Raw genomic sequence first — 25,802 nt, forward strand, 5'->3', positions numbered from 1 at the left:
TCATGTCATGAATATTTACTGTTCATTTTCAAGTTGGCAGCCATAATATCTTGTGACAGAAAGAGATAATTAATCCTAAATAGTCTCCAAACAGTGTTGTTTTTGGAAACTAAATCTAAAACTATTCAAAATTGATTTTAGTAATTGTAATTGTAAATATTAATGTTAGATTAAAAAAACTTAAATTAAAATGAACGAGTTTTTAAAAATAATTTGAAATTTGACCTTGGTGCTAAAATTGTGCTAAAATTACTTTAACTAATTAAATAAATAAATGTAATTTCTGTCTCTATATACATATTAACTAAACAAAAACTGATACAATATAACAGAATTATTAAAATTAAAACTAAAACTAAAATTAAACAGAAAATATTAAATAATAAAAATAATTAAGCTAATTAAAAAATTAATAAATATTTTAATAGTATATAAATAATACTAAAATAATTTATTTAATTTTGCCTTGGCAACTAACTAAACTTGTGCTTACAGAAGTGCTAAATGTACTAACTAACTAACTAAACTAAACAAAAACTAATAAAAATATAACAGAATTCTTAAAATTGAAACAAAATGAAAACAGAAAATACAAAATAATTAAACTAATTAGAAATATTAATAAATACTTTAACAGTTTATACATAATACTAAAATAGCACTGTGTCTAAGAAGAGAGCCAACAATATAGGCCTATTTGCAGTGCTGCCAAGTTTCAAAAGGTAAGATTGAGTACAGTAGAAATGTAGACAAATTAAAATACATTTAAAATACAATTTATTCATAGAAAGTGCTTTTAGTGCAGATCAGTTTCTGCATCTGAAGCTAATCTGTTAACTCTAGTTGAGGTGATACTGAGTATAGAGAAAGAGAAGGATGATTATTAGTTTGGATGGTAGAGCGGCATCAGCTGTGATGATTATTGTAACCAATTATGATGGTCATCCAGCTGAATGATCTGATGTTTGTTGATGAAGGGACAAACATGTTGTGACTGCAGGTTACTGAAGCATGCAAATACCACAGATAGCAGACTCACACGCACCAACAAGGCGCTTTACTGTATCATACATCATAGCAGCTTGGCCCCACATCCTGATCTTGAAGCGATAACTGCAAATTCTAAAACATAAAGCGTTACGGGTGGATGAATTCAGAAGGATAGAGCGTTTTGTCATGAAGTGATGGTCTGTGTGTGAATGTTGTACGTTATCTGTATCCATTCTGCCTGTATGGAGGTGAGTCACTGCTGAATGGAAATATTGTAGCACATCTTTGGGCTGCATCACATGTTCCAGTTTGTTGTGAGCTCACATATTTTAGACTTGAAATAATCCATATTTTTCACATACTGAAGTTAGTCTCTGGAGTACATTCATAATTTAGTTTCCAAGTAAACAGAGACCTCTGAGAATGCAGAACTCTTTTAACATTTATTTTTCAAAGCTGTTTTAAGTTTCTTTAAAGTTTAATAACTACTGTAAAGATACTTATTTTGAGTATTTTCGTTTATTTTAGTATTTATTTCTGGTATTACTGGTAAACAAATTGCACATTTTGAAACTGAATTCTCAACTTGGCTGTTAGCTTCTGACTAGTATTTTTTATCAGCTGTTTGGACTCAGCACCCATTCCTGCAGAGGATCCATTGGTAAACAAGTGATGTAATGCTAAATTTCTCCAAATCTGTTCTGATAAAGAAGCAAATTTATCTACATCTAGAATGTCCTGATGGTGGGTATATTTTCAGCAAATTCTGAAATACTTTTGTGGTCTCCGGATGAAATTGGGAATCATTCATCACCTTGAACTACTGCTCATCACGCGTTCCTGTTACTTTGTTCTTCACCTAGAATTACAGTATGTACCCTGTGCAATCATGCCTGCTTGACTGCTCGCTCTGTACCGTGTGAGATTTGTCTGGGCTTTTCTAGGGCATTGTGGGTAATGCTGATGAAGGGGCCATCTGCTTGGGAGGGACACAAATTACACCCTCTTTCTCTCTCCTGGAACACCAGGTTCTACTGGCGCCATGGCAACCAACACATTACCGTTCCTTATCGAGTTTAGAGCTAATGCAATTGTGCTAATCAAATTATGCAAAAAATTTGAATCACCCACAATGAAAATGACAGCCATAATTTATTCAGAGGGCTGTGGACATGCATCATGACTAAACTGTTGACCAGTAAGCATATGCCATCTGTATTCGCAGTGCTTTCTCTTCATGTCTGCTCACAGAGTGATGACAGCATCCTTTTAATTTGTCCTTTACAATTCATTTGGCCTAGGCTGCATTTATTTGATTGAAAATACAGTAAAAGCGGTTCTATTGTGAAATATCATTACAATTTAAAATAAGTTGTTTTCTATTTTAAAATATTTTAAAAGGTAATTTATTCCTCCAACGGCAAATCAGTGTTGTGCTGTGCTTAACAGTGTTGTAAAAACTGATAATTTTTTTTCCAGGATTCTTTGATGAATAGAAGTTCAATAGAGCAGTATTTATTTGAAACAGAATATAATTAGTTTTACTGTCACTTCTGTTCATGTTAGTGGATTCTTGCTGAAAAAGTATTCAGTTCTTTAAAAAATTAATAAAAAAAATAAATCTTGCCCAAACGTTTAAACTATGTATTTGTCTGTCTGTCTGTTTTCCCGTTTTCCCGTGGAGGATCTTGGAGAAAATATGTATAAAAAAATAATAAATGATAATGAGATTATTTACTTAAATGTCACACAAACACAGCTCATTGGCTCCTGTAATATTATATGTCCATGGCAATGTCCTACTTGGGTTCCTTTAGGAATCGATAATACTATAACTGTGCAATCTATCATTATTATTGATCACAGCAGCCCGGTGGCAGATGGAGAATTATTGCTTTCCGATCAGGTTTGTTCAGTCATTATGTACACAGGACTAAAATACAAACGGCCAGCTGTTTTGACACCTGACTGCTGAAAGATTATGTCAGGGGCGCTGAACCAGTCAGAGAGTCTGACGATCTAATTCACACCTGTCTCTGTGCAGACACATGTCCTCACATACTGTAGATGTGAGTCATTTGTGATGATTCAGTGAGTGCTTTGCTTGACAGGAAGAGGGAAAGTGTACAACCTAAACTCAGATGACATTTCGTCATACCTTTATGTAATGTTGTAATGTATTGCTGAATGGGTGCCGTCAGAATGAGAGTCTAAACAGCTGATAAAAACATCACAATAATACACAAGTAATCCACACAACTTCAGTCCATCAATTATCGTCTTGTGAAGTGAAAAGCTGTGCATTGGTAAGAGACAAAGGTGTTTTAAGGTGTTTTAAACCATCACTTTTGGCCAAAATACCAGTCCATAATCCATTATAATGCTTCCTCTAGTGGAAAAGTCCATCCCCTTAGAATAGTTTTGGACTGTTTTCATTTACAAACTGTGCTTGGTCTGTGCATACTCCTCTTTTCTGATTGAGGTGAGATGACTTTTTCACTGTAGCAAGAAGCATTATGAATAGAGGACTGAAATTTTAGCCGGAAGCTGACTCCAAATGATTTGAAGTTTAAAGCATCTAAATGATGGATTTACAAACAGCTTTTTGCTTCACAAGACATTAATTGGTGGTTTGTTGATTATCGTGATGTTTTTATCAGCTGTTTGGACTCAGCACCCATTCCCTGCAGAGGATCCATTGGTAAACAAGTGATGTAATGCTAAATTTCTCCAAATCTGTTCTGATAAAGAAGCAAATTTATCTACATCTAGAATGTCCTGATGGTGGGTATATTTTCAGCAAATTCTGAAATACTTTTGTGGTCTCCGGATGAAATTGGGAATCATTCATCACCTTGAACTACTGCTCATCACGCGTTCCTGTTACTTTGTTCTTCACCTAGAATTACAGTATGTACCCTGTGCAATCATGCCTGCTTGACTGCTCGCTCTGTACCGTGTGAGATTTGTCTGGGCTTTTCTAGGGCATTGTGGGTAATGCTGATGAAGGGGCCATCTGCTTGGGAGGGACACAAATTACACCCTCTTTCTCTCTCCTGGAACACCAGGTTCTACTGGCGCCATGGCAACCAACACATTACCGTTCCTTATCGAGTTTAGAGCTAATGCAATTGTGCTAATCAAATTATGCAAAAAAATTTGAATCACCCACAATGAAAATGACAGCCATAATTTATTCAGAGGGCTGTGGACATGCATCATGACTAAACTGTTGACCAGTAAGCATATGCCATCTGTATTCGCAGTGCGTTTCTCTTCATGTCTGCTCACAGAGTGATGACAGCATCCTTTTAATTTGTCCTTTACAATTCATTTGGCCTAGGCTGCATTTATTTGATCAAAAATACAGTATAAAATATTGTTAAATATTGCAGTTTATGTTAATATATTTTAAAATGCAATTTATTCTTGTGATGAAAAGCTGAATTTTCATCATTACTCCAGTCTTCTGTGTCACATGATCCTGACTTATTCTAATATGCTGATTTGCTTATAAAGAAATATTTCATATTATTATCAATGTTGAAAAAAGTTGTGATGGAAAATCTTTTTAAGTATTCCTTGATGAATAGAAAGTTCAAAAGAAGAGCATTTATTCTAAATAAAAATATTAATTTATTTTTCTTTTAACCCCAAACCTTTAAATAGCAGTGTATATAGTCACAATTGATGACTAGTTGTCCAAGAAGCTTGGCATAAAACTCTCTCAGAGAAGTGTTTTAAAGTCAAAGTGTCAAGTTATCTTGCTTTCAAAAACACATCTCAAGACACATTACATTGCACAGTCTAGATATTTTTGAACACAACACATCTTGTATAAACATCTTGTGAGAAGCACATCCGATCCGGTGTCCCAAAAGCCTAAATTATAGTAGTTATTCAGGCAACCCAATGAAAATATGAAGTTCTGTACCTTCCTATACTCTTAAAAATAAAGGTGATTAAAAGGTTCTTTGAAGTGATGCCATAGAATAACCATTTTTGGTTCCGCAAAGAACCATTTAGTCAAAGGTTCTTTGAACCATCATCAAAGAACCATCTCTTTCTTACCTTTTTATAATCTGAAGAACCGTCTTTCACCACAAAGAACCTTTAGACAAAAAAGGTTCTTCTATGGCATCGTGAAGCTGAATATTTTTAAGAGTGTAATATGTTTATGATTGCAATGAAACACCACAAGGCACATTAGTTTATGCGCAGTTAGCTGTGTACCATAACCAGACAGAAGTTCATAAATAAATCATATAAAGCTTGGCGTCTGTCACTTCAGTAATGGCCTGCCTGACTCATGCAGGTTCTGTCCTCTCTGGGCTCAGCAGCTGATGCAAAAACGCCTCATTCCAAATTATAGCTTCATTTAAAGAACATCCTAATGAGCCACTCGCCTCCATCGCAGTAATTGAACACATCGAGATTTTAATTAGTTGAATTAGATCTGCCGTTTCTTGGCTGGAAAAAAAAAAAGATTGTGTTTCTCTCAAGATGCTCTTTGCTACCCATGAGCTAAATGCTAATTCGGTGGCATGAATTGCTGGAGTATTTTAATGGGCTTGGATTGGACGCTTATATCAATAGCCTAAATTTGAACACAAGTGTACACACTATGATCTTTGCTGTAGGGTTAGATAATCTCTGTCAATCTCTTATAGGATTAGGGGGGGGGGGGGACGACTAGTGTAACAAATCTTATGGAAAAAGCAGATCAAACCCAGTTGGGATGAGTTGGTTGGAACATAAGTTTACCGTAGTGGTTTACCATCTCTAGCCAGCTCAACCAAAATGGTCTGGCATATTGAACTTGGTCTCAACAGCTAGTATTTAAACCACCTAATGATAAAAGGCTCGCTATAAACCATCTAAAACACTCATCCAGTTTCTCATCCACGGGGCCTCAGCAAAGATTACTTAATTTTTTATAATTAAATATTTGTTGTTGTTGTTGTTGTTAAGATATTACAAACAATCTAAATTAAAATGCTAAAAAAAATATATAATAGAGCAATCACAAAATGAACTGTGTTTAATTAATTTTAATTAAACAGTTTCTGTTAATAAAATGTTATACTTAACACGTTATAGTCTAGTTCTAATAATAGGTATAGTTCTAATAATATTATATAGTAGGAGTGGAGAAAAATATTGATTCTCTGATGCATCGTGATTCTGAATCGATTTTGGAAACTTTAAATGTGTAACGGGGCAAACGAGATGTGAGACGTGCGGATCCAAGTGCAAGCTTTTATTATGAAACATGGTCAAAACACAGGCAGGGTCAAACAACAGCAAACAAGTATGACACAGGCAAGACAGGAGTAATCTTAGGGCAAACGTGGGTCTTTGATCGGCGAACAATATCCAGAGGGCTTGACAAGAGGGGTAATCCGATAACATGAGCAAAAGTCCAGACAAGGAGCAAACACAGTCCGAAACAGCAAGCAAAGGGTTAATCCAAAATACATGAGCAAGAATCAGGAACTAGGAAATCAGGAAACACAATGAGACTAGACTAAGACTAGAACTAGAACTAGAACTAGAACTAGAACTAGAACTAGAACTAGGAACTAGAAACTAAGACAGAAAAAGGCTCCGTAAAGCAGCTATCGCTTGGAGAGATGATAAACGCAGAACAATACTAGAGTACTACAGTGGCTTAGTACAGTAGCTAACACTAGGAGAGTGCTAAACGCTAGACAATACTCAGCGATCTGAACAGGATCTGAGTGGGTATTAAATAGAGTGTGTAATAGATCTCAGGTGAGCGTGTGATTGGTGACAGCTGTGTGATCAGTGCAATGGATGATGGGAAATGCAGTCCAGTGTGACGTGCACCAGTCTGTGTGGTGCGAGAGTCGATGGCATGTAAACAGTCAGTTCTGTCTTATGGACATGACAACACAACTGACGTTAAATCAGATCGGTGCATTAGTCTGAATGCACTGTCTATCAGTAATAATCAAACGGCAAAAATGCTGATAAAAAGAAAAAAATATTTCACTCTCCTCATTTGAAAAACTTTGAGATACTTTGAAAATGACTTTTTGTTTTTTGCTTGTAATGTGTTTCTTTGTTCCCTTTTTTAATGTGCTCCCATTACTACATTATATTTGCTTATGTTTGAATTAGTTAATCATACTTAACATACAATTGTTTTGATTTTATTATTAATTATGTAATTATTTTCAAATGTACTTATAAGTAATTTAATAAAAATGCACAAATAAGTGTTATATTATTAGAAGTCAGTATCATTAATTAATAAGAAAATGCATATCAAGAGTAGTTTTAGAATTGGATTGTGATTTCCAGAATCGGAATTGGATTCCCACCTCTATTATAGTGTCCTTTGAATATTATGTTGGACAGTGGGGGTCTTCGAGTCAAAAAGTTTGAGAAACACTGATCTAAAACCATCCATCATCTACCATCTTGGTTCTGGCTGTATTTTCCATCTGGACATTGATGCTTTTTCTTTTCCTTGTTTGTTTCCGCCAACCTAGTGATGCCAACCTCACAGATGTGCTTTGCGACTCGGACTCTGAGTTGGGCAGCGTGGACACGTTGGAGAGGGGCAGCACGGATACACTCGCCAACGGCTGCCGCGTCGACACAGATGCTGCCAAACGACTGGCTAAGAGGCTCTTCTATCTGGAGGGCTTCAAACGCTGTGATGTGGCACGACACCTGGGCAAGAAGTGAGCGTTTGTGTGTGAACGAGCGTACTGTGTAGGAAAGGGAGTGGAATAAAACACTTTTCATTCATACACACAATCCCTCTCTTCCTTGTCTCTTTCTCCTGCAGTAATGAATTCAGCCAGTTGGTGGCATCGGAGTACCTGAGCTTCTTTGATTTCACGGGGTTGTCATTAGACAGAGCGCTAAGGTGAGAACATTTCAACTACAAAATACAACCAAGATTGTTAGTGTCCTGAACAGTGCAAATACTGATCCTAACTGAAAGAAAAATGGCAAATGTACCAACAAAATCACAGTCAGACTGAACATATTTGATGTGTAATACACAGCTATGCTAAGCAGGTATTTGGACCAAAAAGATTTCAGTGTGGGCAGGTCAGAAATGTAATGTAAAAGACACGGTTGTTGTTGAACGGTTTTTAAAAGCACGTCACATATGTAGCTGCTTCATTGTTTCTTTGTATTATTACTATGGTTAAGCTGCAATAAGAGGAAGAAGCTTAGTTTAGATTAATACTCACGCATGTCACATATTAATGTCTCAGTTCCACAAATACCCCTGAAACTGGAAGAAGTTAAGCATGCCATTACTTAAATACCTGCATTGCAAGAAGAGGAGGAACTAAGTGCAGTTGCACAACGCGGTTAAGAATATTTCAGTCCTGGACTAACAATAGTTCTATGGATAGAACGATAATTATCACAGACAGTGAGTGGAAGCTCTGATTCAGTCTAGACTAAAGTTACTGGCCCGAAACACACAAGTACATGAAGTACAAGTTCATGAAACTATTTTGGGTCGCTTATAACATGGATTTGGGAACACAACATCCGCCAGTCATTAACTTGTAATGAGAAGAGCTTATAAAGAGAAGCTTTAAGGGTGTCCTGCTGTTTTCCACCAAAATAAATGCTTTAATAATGATAATTATTGTTATATTTTTATTGTCATATTGATAGAATTTTGGGGCCAAATTGTGCAGCCCTACAAACAATCACAGCAAACCTGGAGCTTAAAAAAATGCATTTTAAATTGCAATCCTGATTCATGTTTATATAGATTTTTTTTTTTTTTTTCCTGAAATTGTGCATTCCAAAAAATTAACATAAATTCTTCTACTGTAGCCATGCAAACCAAAATTCAACTGTTGTTGCTTTTATTGAATGTCAGACTGCACTAAATAGCACAATGCAAGGACATTACATTTTAAGTAATGTAAAGAATATATATACTGTCTGTGTGTATATTTGTATTATAGCATTACTAGCATTTCTCCTCTTTCTTAGCACAGCACCATGATTGTCTTCATGTCATTGCAGGAACTTCCTGAAGGCGTTTCCTCTGATGGGAGAGACGCAGGAGAGAGAACGTGTGCTGGTGCACTTCTCCAAACGCTTCTGTCACTGTAACCCAGAAGCTCTCACCTCAGAGGGCAAGTGCATTTCTCTAGATTTAGCTTATGCCATGTAGCTCAAATTTTATGATGGCAGCTCATAATGTATTTCAATTAACTTTTATGGTACATGAGTGAATTTACATCTACAAGCTCTAGTAAGATGGCCTTCTAAGACTGCATCTTCACTGAAATGTAACCTCATGAGTGAATTATTGGAACATTTGTTTTATGTTAGCATGTTGCTAGCCTAGCAAATGATGCTTACGATGCTTTAAATCTCCTGTGATGTGCAACTATGCAGCTGGTTTGGTTTTGAAACAGTGTTTTAGTTTTAAATATGTGCTCTATAGAATGTATGATTTCTTATTATCTAACTTTTGTTTTTCCTAACTCTTTTTTTAAATAGATGGCGCTCACACACTGACCTGTGCACTTATGCTTCTTAACACAGACCTGCATGGACACGTATGTATTCAGCTCTTCTTTAGGACGTTAATTCCAAACGTGTCTGGCACTAACAAGTTTATTGCCTCATAATTTTAGTTACTGCATTAACTGGATCTACTAGCAATTACTCTCCAATCTAATTGCAGAAGCAAATATTAGATTGATCTGGAAACAAACAATCTTCAGTCCTGTCTCATATTTCTATATTCTGTATTCACACCAAAAAGTTGATCAGTACCCTGATGTTAAGTATTGATTTTGCATTAATAACTGGTTGACTGTACACCATCCAACATATTAAATGTCTAGTGGTCATTATACAAATATATTTGACTGCAGAAGGCCAAGACTGACGATTTTCAAGAAAGTATTATAAGAATAAAAAATTAAAAAATATAATATTTGAAGATGATGCTAATGAACCGTTATCAGCAACTAAACTGAAAACCTCACCATATGCACTTCATAGTGTCATTTTCCTTAACAAGCTGCTTCTTCTTGTGTTTCTCTTAGTAATATTACAGTTCTCTCCGACTTTGACCTAAACATGTATCTCTCTCTCCATTTCTTCTCTAACTCATTTTGCGGCAGGTGGTAAGTGCTTTTCTCTCCTCCTCTGTTCTTCTTTGTATTTTTCTTCTCTTTTAATGGCTTCAGCTTTAATGTGTTTTCAGAACATTTTCATCCATCATTCGTGGAATATTACTCATCTAAAGTAGATCTCTGTGGTAGGAGGGAGACAGACAGACTGAGATATTGATGTGTGTTGTTTGTGATGTTTCGAATGGTTGGTCTGGTTTGATACTGCCATCTGCTGATAGCTTTGTTAACTGCATGGAGTTTAGAAATAACTGGTGTGGTTCTGAATATAGTTTGTTTTTATCTCTATGATTTGATCTCTATATTGTTACATTTGCGTTTTTTAATCACTCAGGTTTCAATATGGTGATGTATATTTACAAAAGATTGCCATGGGACTGTAGATGCCAAAAGACTACTAAATGCTCAACTACAGTTATTGTTACTGCTACAAACCATAATAAATTAATATGGTATCTCCTTCAAACTGTGCAAGAAGCTTTCACAATCTTCCTGTCATAAGTCTAAGGATCACTATTAATATCACTCATGGACCTGAAAAGCATCATTTGTGCCACAGACATGAGTGATGCCTCAAATCATGCAGTTTGTTGAGGAGAGGTTTATTATTACTTTTCTAAGTAAGCAGGCATATTTTTTTCTGGCAGATGATAAACGGGGTGAAAAATTCACACAGATTTACAATGAAGTAGATCTCGAGTCATATTAGTTCTAGTAATTAGTTCTAGAAGTTTTTTTTCCATTAATTTTTGTATATAGATAGATAGATAGATAGATGTAGATATACATAGGTATATGTGACCCTGGACAACAAAACCAGTCTTAAGTCGCTGGGGTATATTTTTAGCAATAGCCAAAAATACATTGTATGGGTCAAAATTATCCATTTTTATTTTATGCCAAAAATCATTAGGATATTAAGTAAAGATCATGTTCCATGAATATATTTAGTGAATTTCCTACCATAAATATATAAAAACTGAATTTTTGATCAGTAATATGCATAGCTAAGAACTTCATTTGGACAATTTTAAAGGTGATTTTCTCAGTATTTTGATTTTTTTGTACCCATTTTTTTGTTTTTTCTCAGTATTTTGCACCCTCAGATTCCAGATTTTCAAATAGTTGTATCTCGGCCAAATATTGTCAGATCCTAACAAACCATACATCAATGGAAAAATTCAATTTTGAATTTATGACTGGTTTTGTGGTCCAGGGTCACATATGTATATATAGAGATAGATAGATCAATACACACATGTCATACACAGACACACACACACACACATATACACTCACACACACACACACACACACACACACATTTTCCCTCTATAAAAATAAGCTGAAAAATGCGAACAGATGGCTTCATCAAAAGGATGTACCATTGATTAACAACCTTGAAACTCACAGTAGGTCTTTCTTTAAAGGTTTATAAGTTATTGTTAAAAATCTGTTTCCCTGTGGAGAAAATAAATTCAATTTTTACTTCCAGAACCTGACTATTTCACTCTGTACAACATCCTGGCAACCACATGCAACAATTTAGTATTGCGGCGTACAAGCATGACATACATTTTTAAAAAATGCAGTTATGTTTAGTATTTTTTCCTGTTGTCAGTTGTGGCTAATGTTAGTTTACCTCAGGTTACGAGGGGATTTAGTTTTTTTTCTTTTTTAATCAGTTGACCCTTCGCTAAGTGCCATCTTAGAAATAATACTGACAAATCCTACTGCATCTTTGCAATTGTTATTGTTTGGCATTTTTCATACAAGCTTTTGCTCTTTTCTAATGCAAGTAAATGTAAGGATCTCTTGTGTTTGGAGAGGTTTTACAGGAATTTAACAAAATATGGTGAAACGTTGTTGTCAGGGCCCTTATAATATTCACACTGAGAGGTTATAAGTGGTGTTTTGCCTCTTTTTCCAAATCTTTAAATAAATCTTGAGAAGTGGATGCTGTGGATTAAACAGCCCGCAACCAATTCCCTCAATTGTGATTCACAGTCACAGTTTTTAATCATGTCACTGAATAATTTATCAATTAAGTTTAAAGAAAAAATTCACAATGCTTTCCTTCCCCCTGTTAGAAGAATAATATTCCATCAATCTGTATACATTTGTCTTAGATGGCAACAGTTTTGAAGGATAGCTTAGCAGAGGGTCAGTTGTTTCCGTCAATGATATGATGATACTAATTGGCATATATGTCATTATTGTTGTAACACAGTATTGTGTTATTGTATTGCAGAATATTGGGAAGAAGATGTCTTGCCAGCAGTTCATTAGCAATCTGGACGGCCTCAACGACGGCAAAGTTTTTTCCAAAGAATTGCTCAAGGTAATTATGTGGAAACACAGCAGACATGTATTTGCTTCCTTTATTTCTATTATATTATTATTATTATTGACAACCAGCGGTACAAAAAATAAACATCGCTTCAGAAAAACACATGCATGTTTACTGATAGAGTGTGATTTCTCACCAAACCTGACTGATTTCATTAAAATACTCCCGAAACGCAGTAACCGCATAATGCGCATATTGTAATTGCATTTTTGAATGCAACAAAAGACGCATTCGTGTTTAAATTGGATTCAAAAGCATATTGTTTCATATGCTCGTCCCATAAGCCCGTCTGACTGTATTGGTGCAGTTGTGGTATTTCAGACGTACGGTATTAACAGTCTCATGTGTCTCTGTCCTGGTTTAGGTGCTCTATAACTCAATAAAGAACGAGAAGCTGGAGTGGGCGATGTGAGTATCCAATATCATCCCCAGGAGTCAAGTGCGCTCGCATTATCATGTGACTTCTGGGGCTAATCTGCGTGTAATGTGCGCAGTACCTGCACACGTGCATTAATGCTGGTTAATCCGCTCTGTTTCTGCAGCGAGGAAGAGGAGTTGAGGAAGAGTCTGTCGGAGCTGGTGGAGGAGCAGTGTGAGGCGGGAGGGAAGAGGGTTGTCAGGGTAACGGACGGCAGTAACCCTTTCATCGCCATTCCGCTTTTACTCAACGCTGCGACATACAAACACGGCATTCTGACACGCAAAAGCCACGCAGACATGGACGGCAAACGCAGTACGTGTGTCGTTTGTTTGTTCTTCAAAATCATGCTTTTGGTATTAATTTCCCAGTGCTGTTTACACATCATTTCCTGTCATTTTTCCTTTGTCTGTATCAATATAAGAGGCAAATATAACAGACAAATAAATGAAGAAACACAAAGGTAAATCATGTCTCTGTTCCAACTTCCAAAACCTAGTGTGCTGCCTATTAAAGCAACATTTTAAGGCATCAGAGATGTGCTTCCATCTTTAAGTACACTAAAATGCTGTCATTTGGCCAATAATTTGCTTCCTCATTTTAGCCAAAATCACAAAAATTTGAAATTAAAATTTATCTGCAAGTTATCTATCATTTTTATTTCACTGTTATTTTTTTATTAATTTTAGTGCTTCAACTTAAACTTTACTTTTTAAGTTTTTCATCTAATATTTATATTTAGTTTATTTCAGCTTCATGTCAGTAACTTGAAAATTATTTTTAATAACAATAACAATAACAAGCTCAGTGAAAAATAAAGAGCAGTGGAATATAAATATACTTATTTTATGAAATGTTAATGAAAAAAATATGAAATTTGTTTAAATATATATATATATTTACATATACATTTATTAAATTATCAGATGCTTTCACCCAAAGTGACTTACAAATGAGGAACATTGCAGGCAATTTGTCACAGAGCCAACAATATCAATAGTATACAATGCCAAGTTTATTGCAGAGCTAGATTAGAAAACAAGTAAGAGTTATATATTTTATAAGCTATGCATCTTTATAAATATATAATTTTCATATTTTTATTATGTTTTGCAAGTATATTTTTGCATATTTTAATTTTTTATATTTTATAAGTGTAAGTAATTTATATTACATTTAATGAGTGCTGTGTATTTTTATGTTGATTTAAGTTTGTGTTGTGTGTGGCAGCGCTTCTTATGTAGAACACTCCAAATATGCCAATTATGAGGTTCCATGATGGTCAGGATGTTGTCTTTTAAGGTAGCTGGCTACATAGGCAGTAAACAACAAGTTTTGGAGCAGAGCTAATGTCAAGGAATGCAATAAATCAGCATTATTTAGAACCCGCCAGGAATTCCTTCTGTTTAATAATGCAGCTGCTTTAATTAAAACAATTAGGTTGTATCTTCCATTGTGGTGGAGTTCATTTGTGAGCAGTGAAGTTTGTTCTAGAGATTTTTTTCCTCGACTTGTGTTGCAGCAAACAACAGCGGAGCTCATTAGTGAAGTGTGTCTTTATTCTGTCTCTCTCTCTCACACACACACACACACACACTTTTTCTCTTTTATTCTGTCTCTCTGCAGCCCCGAGAGGACGCAGAGGCTGGAAGAAGTTTTATGCTGTGCTGAAGGGGATGATTCTCTACCTGCAGAAAGTAATTTAAATCTACTTCCCACACACCACACACACTCATACTATATTTTGCAGTATGTGTACTATAATATTTGTAAGGAATAGTCAGATAACCAACTACATTTGCCAGAATGTCCCAACAAGAGCCCACTACACTGATTACTGTTTTCCACAATGTGCAATGCATTTGATTTCTACAGTGTTCTTTTACAGTTTACAAGTTTATAATCACTTTTTTAAACACATTATTTAATAAGACTTCCTAGAGTTAAGACATTTATTACACAAAATTGTATTCAGAATGCAAAATAATATGCAATCGACGTCACTCATTGAATTATGTAACCTATTGAATTAAGTCATGTGACAACAGTGAAGTTTAAAATGTTACAAAGTGCTCTGTGTTTAAAATACATAAGGCAATATACATTATGACATATAATTTGCTAACAGTGTCTACTCTAGTATTCCAGTCTGAACATACAGTAGTCATAGACTTTTTTCCAAAACATAATGGGTTGTCTTGCTGTCTGCTAAGGTGACATGCTAAATGCAATCAAACCTCACAAGTGACTAATTTAATTTAATTACTCTTTTATACTAATATTACACTAGTTTTTAATATTATTTTATTAATTAATTTTTTTTTTTTACTAACATTTTTATTTTTATTTTTTTTATTTTATTACTGTTCGCATTTAATTGATTTTTATTTCAATTGCAGTTTTACTTTACACTTCATTTTCAACAAGTTACTTCTCTAGGTAACATTTCTCACAATCATTTATTTTTATAATTATTATTTCAATGAATAATGTTAATTAAATTAATCAATAAACACAAATAGTGGGTAACCAAGCCTGCTTTATTAGCACTTTTCAGTACTGAATGAAATAAATGCATTCTTCTAATTTACATTTTGCTAAATTTTTTCACTTTGAAGGATACATTCTGTACTGTTTTACAATTTTAGCAGATTTCTTGTAAAACAGCATAATTATTTAATCTAGTTATGTTGCTTGCTTTTGGAACTGCCTTTGTGGTGCCTTAAAATGCCGCCTACTTTGGCAGCTCAATAGGGTTTGGGAACGCAGCCATTGCCTCTATCATTTATTTTCATTTTTGCATTCACTCTCTGTCTCCCCCGTATGGTCAGGATGAGTATAAGCCTGATAAAGATCTGTCAGAGGTGGACCTGAAGAATGCAGTACGGATTCACCACGCTCTTGCTACTAGGGCCTGTGACTACAGCAAAAGACAGAACGTCCTCAAACTCAAGACTTCGGACTGGAGGGTCTTCCTCCTGCAGGCCCCGTAAGCATCAAACCTCTTCAACTTCTCTGAGAATCTTTTTCCTGCTGTTTTACTGTAGATGTCACCGAGTACTAGGGTCAGATTGCTTTCATTGGTTTCTTGTTTGACTTTCCCTTTAAATGTGTGTGTAGGAGTGAAGAGGAGATGATGTCATGGATTTTCAGGATTAATCTGGTCGCTGCTCTTTTCTCGGCTCCTGCTTTTCCCGCCGCCATCGGCTCCATGAAGAAATTCTGCAGACCACTGCTGCCTTCATCCACAACAAGACTCAACCAGGTGCAAAATATAACTGTAAACCGTCTACAGACTGATGAACTTCATTACATAGTGGAAGAATTTAGAAATTTGATTATTATTAATAATGAACAATACTCTGAGAATACTGTATCCCATGATGCAATGAGGTCATATTGACCTTCCTTTTCCAGTTTGACAAATGTACTTGGAGCAATAACAAAATATGATTTTGTTTTGTTCATGACATTGATTTAAAATGATTACTCAATGATTCCTCATTTGTTTATAAACAATAGATTAAAAATGCAAAATATATATATATATAATTATTAATTATATCTTTTTAAAATCATATTTAATTTGTAGTACATTTTTCACAAATATTTTCCTACTGAATTCAATAATGTAATGATGTAATGAAGGTTTGTGACAATGGCATAGTAATCTAATACTAATTAAATCTATAGCATTGTATAAGCCTATTGTTGACTGTTCAACAAAAATTGTAGGTGTTGTACAGTATTTACATAAAGGTGGTTCTAATTTATACAGGAGGAGCAACTGAAGTCCCATGAGAACAAACTGAAGCAGATTTCTCTGGAGTTGGAGGAACACAAGAGGAGCCCACCAGATCTGACACCCAAGAGCAAAGAATCAGAAGAGTATCGAATCAAAGAGCACTATTTAACCTATGAGGTCAGTACAATGCAAAGTCATCTGTCTCAGAGCTCATATGAATGTGGTTTAGATGTTACAACTATGCTTTAGCTCTTGTATAGGCCTGATGAAGAAGAACATATAGGTTTGAGTCAAACTTGTTAGAAAACACACCTTTTAACCTTTGTTTTAGTTATCAAATGATTGGTTTTAGCTGATCAAGTACTCATTGGTCATAAAATAGCATCAGCAAAACATCTATATCAGTGGTTCCCAATTGGTGGGTCGTGACCAAAAAATAGGTCACAATTCTGTTCTGATCATGGTCCTGGTCAACAGGGATAATGCAAAATAATGCAAATCACTAATAGTAAAATGCAACTAACCAAAACCAATCATTTTAATTTAAAGCCATTTTAATCTTTTATTTATTTATTTTTTTTCTGTGTCTGCAGAAATGTCGCTATGAGACGTACGTCAGCCTCCTGCAGGCCAAGTTTCGCGCAGGAAGTGATGATTTGGATAAGATTGAAGCCAGTCTGTTCAGCGGGGAGGGGAAAGAAGGTTACCTGCGCAAAACTCAGTCCAGCCCGTCAATCAGCCAAGGTCAGGGGGTCAATGGACGGGCCGGTCATAAACACGCCCCAGAGCACAATAGCTGAAGAGCCTTCTTTGTCCTCTGAACTCATGTGACACACTCACGTCTGAGCCTGACTGCAGTGGGTTCGAATACGTGAGACAGAGTCGAGAGAAATACAAACGTAGCATTATAATGTCCTTATTATTTCAATGTACAGTAAATTTATTATGACCATTATATGTATTATTAGTATTATTACTACAACAATAAACATTGTTAATAATGCTATGAACATTATGTGCCAAAAACGAAAAATGAGGAGACCAAGACTGTATAAGTGGGAAGAAATGACAACACTGCATATAAAGTCAAGAGAAAGTGAACTGCGGCATCACAAATGTGTTGCAGAAGATGCACTGTGACATGCAGCCACGTTGTGATGTCATTTAGAATTTTACTGTGACATTATAGTGACACGCAAAGAGGTTCATTTAGAGTCCATTAAAGGGACAGTTCAGCCAAAAATGAAAAATCATTCCAAATCTGTATAATTTTCTTCTGAGGAACATAGAAGATGTTTTGAAGAATGCTGGGGCTTAAACAACATCAGACCCCATTTATTTCCATTGTAGGAAAAAAAAAAATAATGCCTGAGACATTTCTCAAAATATCTTTTTTGTGTGTTACGCTGTAGATGGAAAGCCATACAGGTTTGGAATGACCTGAAGACAAAATTTTCATTTTTTGAGTGAACTGTCACTTTAAGAAGTGTCATGAAGGCACACTGACATCACAAAGCAACAATGTAATGCTTTGGGATACTAGGTGAAATGTGCGTTGTTTATTTCAATGTTAAAGTCAGTTTAATTTGTGGAGACGACAAAGTATTTTGTCAAAGTATGATTCTTACATGCTTTGTTCAACATCATAATTTTTTTGAATTTTGAAACCTAAACACAATCACTAAAAGCAAAAAGCTAGTCTATGAGCAAATTACACCACGGTCACTTGACTTCAACTTTTCCACCATTAACCTTCCAACAACAACAAAAAAAAAAAATTTTCCCTGAAAGTTTTAGTTAGAATAGCTAGAGCGCAATAATAAACGCAACAAGGCTGTTAAAGCGACTAGTGAATAGATAAGCTTTCCTGTTCATGACGATGATGTTTAAAGGGATAGTTCACCCAAAAATTTTAATTCTGTCATTAATTACTCGCCCTCGTGTCGTTCCAAACCCATAAGACCTTCGTTCATCTTCAGAACACAAATTAAGATATGTTTGATGAAATCCAAGGGCTTTCTGACCCTGCATAGACAGCAATGTAACTACCACGTTCAAGGCCCAGAAAGGTAGTAAGGACATTGTTAAAATAGTCCATGTGACATCAGCGGAGAAAACTTTTTGTGCGTGAAGACACAAAAATAACTTGCGTAACTTGCATGCATGTGTTGAATTGTTGAATAAATTCTGACGTGGCACAGAAAAGACACATTTCACCTTTAAATAAATCATGACATTACTTGGCAGTGTTTGACATTCTTTACGACATCACAACGTGTGTCTATCCCAAGGCTGTGTGCGGTAATGGCTTCCTGATTGACAGGTCTGGTTTAGATGTAGCATTTGATGTAATTGTGAGACGCTCACAGTATCGGCCTCATGAAGTAGCCAGTTTAAGGGCTTCACCGCACGTTGGGGTGCATGTAAAGATTCATGTGGGCTGTCTGTAGTGTTATACAAATACCCCCTTGTAATTATTTATTATGTTATATTTATTAATTGTAAATTTATTTTCTCCTTTTGGAGCCAATATATCGGGAAGACGCTTGTAAAGATGACTACGTTTGACCCTCAATTAGTTTAGCCCGCACCATTGTTTTTTAACTCTCTTAACTGAAGAGCTGATGGCTGATTAAAGGATCCAGGGATATGTCGGATGTTGGAAAATACAGTGTCTTAACACGGGACAGGGTATGGGACATTGTAATTGTATGCGCACAAGCGAGGAAGGAAGACTGCAAGTTGAGTCTGAGTATGCAAAACAGTGACGAAGAGGAAAAACATTTCAGACTGAAAGCGACGCCCTCATTTTCTCTATTCAATGGACCACAAAGCCTCTATGTGTCTCTATGTGCCTGCAGAAAATTCAACCTGGACTGAATATTGAGCAGCAGGACTGCAAACAACACACCATGAACCTCCCTGCCTCTTCATCTGAATCGCTGTAGCGAATGGAAACGTCTCAATCCTGGAAACGTGTCACTTTTGAGGAAGAAAATTGTTCTTGAGCCACCAAACAGGATTTTGAAACTTAACGGTACAAACTTTGAGCAAGTGCAAGTAGATTTTTATAGTCCTGTTGTAAAGCATGAGGACGCTGAAAGTGAGAGAATGAGCTTTTGGCTCTTTTATGCTTTATGGATGTGGAATGACGTAAGAGCTGCAATTTTATACATTCTTAGTAATGGCTTTCTTAAAGGGACCTCTATAGCCTACTTTTCGCTTTGGCTGTTGTGCTAACATGATTTTCCCGTTTAGGGTAGAACTCAGACGCTGTTGTAATAAAAGATTGTGATGATTATTTCACCATCTCCGCCTGTGTGTTTCATCTCATTTAAAGTCCTTATTTCTGCCACACAGGTTAGTAGGAGCTCATTTGCCAAGTGTTGCATTAATCATTTCTTACAGAACAGCACTGGCACATCTTTCTTCTCATATCTAATGTCTTTATTGTTATGCAAAATCATAATTTTATTGGGAAATTCTATTACACACATTGTCAAACAGGTATTACCAATTAACATATCTATGGCAGCAACTCTTCAAGTCAACATGAAACGGCAACCCATTTGACTTCCGCTTGGTGGGAGCAAGTCTTCTCTTAAATAACATGCACTGAATAATCACCCACTATAAGACGTGTTATATGTGGGTGGTATATGGTATATAGAGGTATATGTGTTCTCAGAGTTTTTGTTTTCCTGTTGACTTAAGTTTAAAATGTCAGTTAAACTATAGAGCACTGAAAGAATGAGTCCGAAAACCTAGCCACAATTCGGTATTTTTGCACCTTTATTTCCATCGTCCCAATGTCAGTGAGGTTTTCGTTAAACATCTGAAATATTATGTGTTTAACGGTATAGTTCCCACGAAAATGAAAATTCTGCCATTAATTACTCGCCCTCATGTCGTTCCAAACCTGTAAGACCTTCGCTCATCTTCGCAACACAATTATTTATTATTTTGATAAATCCGAGTTTCTGACCTCTCAGACAGCAATGCAACTGTAATGTCCCAGGTTCAGAACGTAGCAGGTTATCGGTAATAGTCCATGTGACATCAGGGGTTCAACCGTAATTTTACGAAGCTACGAGAATACTTTGAACCCCTGATGTCACATGGACTATTTTACCGATGTCCTTGCTACGTTTCTGAGCCTGGGAATATTTCAGTCGCGTTGCTGTTTATGGAGGGTCAGAGAGCTCTCGGATTTCATCAAAAACGAACTAAGGTCTTTACGGGTTTGGAACGACATCAGGATGAGTAATTAATGACAGAATTTTCATTTTTGCGTGAACTGTCCCTTTAATATCAAGTTAAGTCAAAATTATAGTTTTGTAGCTTTCAGTCTATATTTGATAACACTGAAGTCATTTGAAAGCTAGATGATAAAGCGGATGCTAAACAAACTAAATATATTGAAATAAACGTCCCACTTTATATTACGTGGCCTTAACTACTATTTACTTACATTTAAATTAATCAATTGGTACATTGTACTTATATTTTAAAAATACCTGCATGCAATTACATTTTATAATTAATTTCTGTATTTATAATTACACTGTTGACCCATCCCTTACACCCTAACCCACCCTTAAACCCACCCATACCACAAAACCTGCCCCTATCCTTACCCGTATCCCACCTCAATAGCAGTTTTACAATACAATATGAACACGATAAGTACATTGTACTTATCTTTTGAAGTATAGTAGTCAACATTTGAAGTGGATCAAAAAAGTTCAAAGTTGTCCTAAGACAAGAACGCATTTTGGTTTTAGAACTTTGATGAAAGGTTTTGATCCACTTCAAATGTTGACCAGTGTTCATAATAGTTAATAACTTAATATAAAGTGGGACCAAAAAATTCATCCTGCACAGTCCAATCATACGACCTATACGACCTAGCTCTGACTAGCAATAGGAAGTAGCATGTCCCTTGATTCTCAACTGTGGCATAAATAATAGAAAAAAGATTGTTCTCTTCTGCATGAAACTCCTGTTTCAATTGAAAGCACATGGGTTAAAGTAGGTTATTTTAAAGCAATTTCAGTTTTTATAGAACTATTACTTTCATGTTAGCATGTTCTGTAGTAGCTTGATGCTTTGAATTTACCCAAACATGAAAATTGTCATAATTTACTCACCCTCACGTGGTTTCAAACCTGTTTGACTTTATTTTGTCGTTCACAAAATAAGATATTTTAAAAGTCAAACAACTTTGATGACAGAATTGTAATTTTTGGGTCAACTATTCTTCTAAAGCGCCACTGGAAGTGGACGTAAGAATTCAACAACACGAAAAAACAATCATTGCCAGGGAGGAATGGATGATTTATTGCAATTAGTCATTTTCAGACACAAAGGCTTTCCAAATCAAGAACAACATACGTACCTGTACAAAAACACACTTGTTACCAAGAAACGTAAATCTGAATAAAGTTGTGAGAACACGCAAACAGCCAAGGGAACAAACAGAGGATGCAGAGGAGGAGGAGGATGGTTGTGGCAATGATGAAGAGTAGAACACGATGGATTTCTAAGCCAATTTAAGCACCATATTCATGTTATAGGAAAGGCTGAACTGAATACCTTCGAATGTATGACTTAAGTTTAACATGGGTACACACATGAGAATAATCATCACAGTATTTTTTCATTAGACATTTTTAACCAACTAAAGAAAATAACAGTTGGTGCACTACTTAGTCATCATGCAATTTACTTTAGTAAACCTTCTGTAACACAGACAAAATAGACTTCAATATGTAGAAGAACTTCATAGATTTCTGCCAAACAGCAATTGTCACAAAGCCTGGAAAGTAATTATAGAATCTTTGAATGTGAGGTCACCTATCAAAAATAATATGCTGATTTTTTATTTTCTTTATATATTTAAAGTGCAAGTATTTTATCCATTTGATTCAATGCTTTCTGTAAGTATAAAATACAAAGGAAAAAAACAGCAATATGCTTTTTCCTATATACATTTCCTATGTATATAGGAACACATATATAGGAATCGTATACATATTTATATATTTTTTATATATATATATATATGCTATCTTTTTTAATAAAGAGGAGCATCATATGTAACAAACCATATATACACACACATCACAGGTCATATATATATTTTTAAGTACAACACATTTGATAGGGAATAAAAAGGAAATGGTTGGTGGGATATGTGAATACCCTCCTTGTGCATTGACCCTCGATGCAGGACCCCTCCCAGACAGTCTGCTTAATACGCAAAACGCTCACAGTTACATGCTAAGCAGGTCAAAGCCTCGAGCTTGTGAGACCGAAGGAACGTGAAGTATGAGAACTAACCCAAGTTGGTGACTGGCCGTGGTTTAACAGGGAAGGGGAACCGTATAATCGCACGCACACACACACGCTTCATGAGATTAACACGTAGATCAAGTTAAAAGGTTGCGCTTCGCTCTTCGTATTGGAAACTGCAGATACGTGAGGGCTTTAAGGTGTCTGTGCAGCTCCGTTAGTTCAGTTATGCAAATTAAGGACAGGTGACGTTTCTGGAATTGGAGAAAAGACTGAAATTGCTCTTCCAATCCAGCATGGAGTCAGAGTACCATCGAATTTTTTGTCCCCACAGCCTGTTGTGCATCAAACCAATACTGGTCTTTGCTGGTGGAGAGCTCGAACACTATTACAAGATAAAGTCTGGCTGAACAATGCCACCCGGACAGGACTGAGCCATTTAGTTCCCAATAGCACCTTCACGATTGACTTGAAACATGTGCGTATGCGATCGAGGGTGCATTTTTGCATCGTTTTGCTCTAGAAAACACCTTCGAATGTTACTTCCAGTTTAAATTTCGTACTGTGGCACGCATCGAGCAGTTTTCGTAATCGGATCCGGGCAGTGATAGGAAAAAGATTTGCTTACCGGTCTCAAGAGGAAAAGAAATATAACAGTGTACAAATAGACCTAAAATAGCCCCTACAAGAGAAGCATGCCGTTTCAGATTCAGTCTTGAAGAGATGTGAGGGCATATCGAGCGAGACAAAGTGCGTATGTATGCTTTAATATTGTGCAGTGGTAAACAAGAGACCAAACGCTCCACAGGAATAATGTCAGCCTTGATCCCCAATAGACTTCCTCATGTGCTTAGCACGAAATGGGCCTTTAGCATGGGAGTCTGTGGCTAGAAACCCCCAAACTGTCGGTAGGCTGGTGGCTTTAGTACATATAAAGGTCTCGTTTTTACAAAACCCCACATATCCGAGTATTTGTGACATTTGGTTCTGACAGCAACAGGCTTTTCACTGCAACGCTAGTGAGCTGGCTTATGTCAAGAGAGGGTTTGAGAAAAAAAGTATTTTATCTTTTTTCCTTACAACATTCATAAGATATTTTATCAAATAAATAGTTATGAATATCTCTGACTGAAGCATTGTGCATTTTACATTAGCTTAAAAAAAAAAAAATACATATATATATATTAGCAACCGAGTATTAAACTACTCCAACCACCGAGAAGCTTTTTAAGTGACTACATCACTATATTTTTAGGTCACACAGGATTGCGTCTGATTGGTGGACAGCAGATTTGCTGCTGTATATGCAGGTGCTTTCAGACGGCCCCTGTTTGTGGTGACTGGTTTAGTTAGTAGAATAAACCCTCAACTTTGACTTGGGCAGTCAAAAAGGTTAGTTTAATACGCAGAGACATGTTTCATTAGAGCGAGCCTCAAGCGTATATTTTTTGTCGTTGCAGGGGACGAGTATCCACACACACGAAATGCCGACGTCACGCAAGATTCAATCGTCCCACAGAATCCGAGCCTCCCTCGGACCCCAAGAGGTAGCCATCAGTAATGCCTTTTCAAAAACATTGCATTATTGTCTTCTAGATACTCAAAGTAGTATTTCTGGTAATGCTTTTGTAGCGTTAACATTAATAGTTCGAATCATCTGGAATACACGACTGGATTAACAAAAACCAGAATGGCAAATGTTTAATTTGACTATGTGTAGCTTTGATTATTTTTTATAGTTGTCATACCATCATTCAGCGATTTTGTAGGATTTCCAATCAGGCATTGAATAGAGTACCCATTATAAGATCTTTTAGGAAATAGTTTTGCTTTGGGGGTCCGAAGGGGGACGTGAACCTGCGGTGGGACTGAATTTTGGGCAACACCGCCATTGGCACGCAGCCTACAATATATTGCACACGATACTGAAATGTTAGCACTGTAACTTTAGTGAGAAAAGTAAAATCTCAAGGTGCGATGTGACGAGGTTGACAACAAACGAATTCAGCAACTGATAAGACCGGCAGAAGTAAATCCCACGAACGGGGATATTAGCACCATACAAAAAAATCATACAGGCTACTGCCTCGGCCGTAAGTCTACTAATATAGGCCTACATTAGCATAATGCTGGGCTGTAGCGAGAAACATACGTACAACCCTATCACACTGTTTTTTGTTTTTTTTTTACACGCAGCTTTTTTCTTTTTTTAAACCTTTGTTACTTTTTTTTTTTGTATTAATTTATTTTATTTTTTTTACACGGAGCACGAGGAGCAGACCTCCACCGCCTTTAGGTGACTACTGCTGCGTTCACGTCGCGTCAGAATTACCCAAGTTTTTGACAAGCAAAAAAACTGTTTACGTCTTAATCATAATTTTACAAATTTCGCAAAAGCTGGCATCAAGGACAAAACCACACATGGATCGATTTCGCCTTTGAGCACCACCACGGAAAAACCAAGTAATTCTGATACGACGTGATCGCAGTACGTCCATGTTTACGTCAGTGCTGTTTGATTACGACATCATCGTTCTTTTCACAGCAACGTGGAGGGCCAAGAGCCCGTGTGCCTCTTTCTTTGATTGGCTTGTCGAAGAAGTCATCGAAGAAGCTCCACGAGTGATACAGCAACTACGCCGTTGTGACCCCGAACGACAAAGAAAGACAAACAGCGATCGGAAAGAAAATGATCGAACACGTAAAGCATGTAAACGTGTGGAGAATATAAGGCACCAGAGTTGTTTTTTGACGTTGTAGAGGATGCTCCGCGCAGATATTAATGCAACTCGCACTAGTGGACAGCTCCTGTTTGAGTACCTGCCCCCCTCCCACCCACCCCATCCC

At 36.3% G+C, this 25,802-nt stretch overlaps 1 protein-coding gene across 2 annotated transcripts in view; it reads left to right on the top strand.

The window, feature by feature from the left end:
• psd2 (pleckstrin and Sec7 domain containing 2) overlaps positions 1–19,972 on the top strand; it is a 36,397-nt gene extending 16,425 nt beyond the window's left edge. Inside the window, exons 4-15 of one of the 2 annotated variants that reach the window (XM_058797805.1) lie at positions 7,509–7,703; positions 7,811–7,891; positions 9,025–9,137; positions 9,508–9,568; positions 12,399–12,489; positions 12,863–12,906; positions 13,041–13,231; positions 14,543–14,613; positions 15,748–15,905; positions 16,037–16,181; positions 16,695–16,838; positions 17,255–19,972. In XM_058797805.1, coding sequence (XP_058653788.1) covers positions 7,509–7,703; positions 7,811–7,891; positions 9,025–9,137; positions 9,508–9,568; positions 12,399–12,489; positions 12,863–12,906; positions 13,041–13,231; positions 14,543–14,613; positions 15,748–15,905; positions 16,037–16,181; positions 16,695–16,838; positions 17,255–17,461 — 1,501 coding nt within the window. In that variant the 3' untranslated portion in view covers positions 17,462–19,972. The remainder of the gene's footprint in view (positions 1–7,508; positions 7,704–7,810; positions 7,892–9,024; positions 9,138–9,507; positions 9,569–12,398; positions 12,490–12,862; positions 12,907–13,040; positions 13,232–14,542; positions 14,614–15,747; positions 15,906–16,036; positions 16,182–16,694; positions 16,839–17,254) is intronic. The other variant, XM_058797807.1, reaches the window with a different exon arrangement.
• Positions 19,973–25,802: the final 5,830 nt, after the last annotated feature.

This window comes from Onychostoma macrolepis, chromosome 14, assembly GCF_012432095.1.
Source record: "Onychostoma macrolepis isolate SWU-2019 chromosome 14, ASM1243209v1, whole genome shotgun sequence".
Classification (NCBI taxonomy): domain Eukaryota; kingdom Metazoa; phylum Chordata; class Actinopteri; order Cypriniformes; family Cyprinidae; genus Onychostoma; species Onychostoma macrolepis.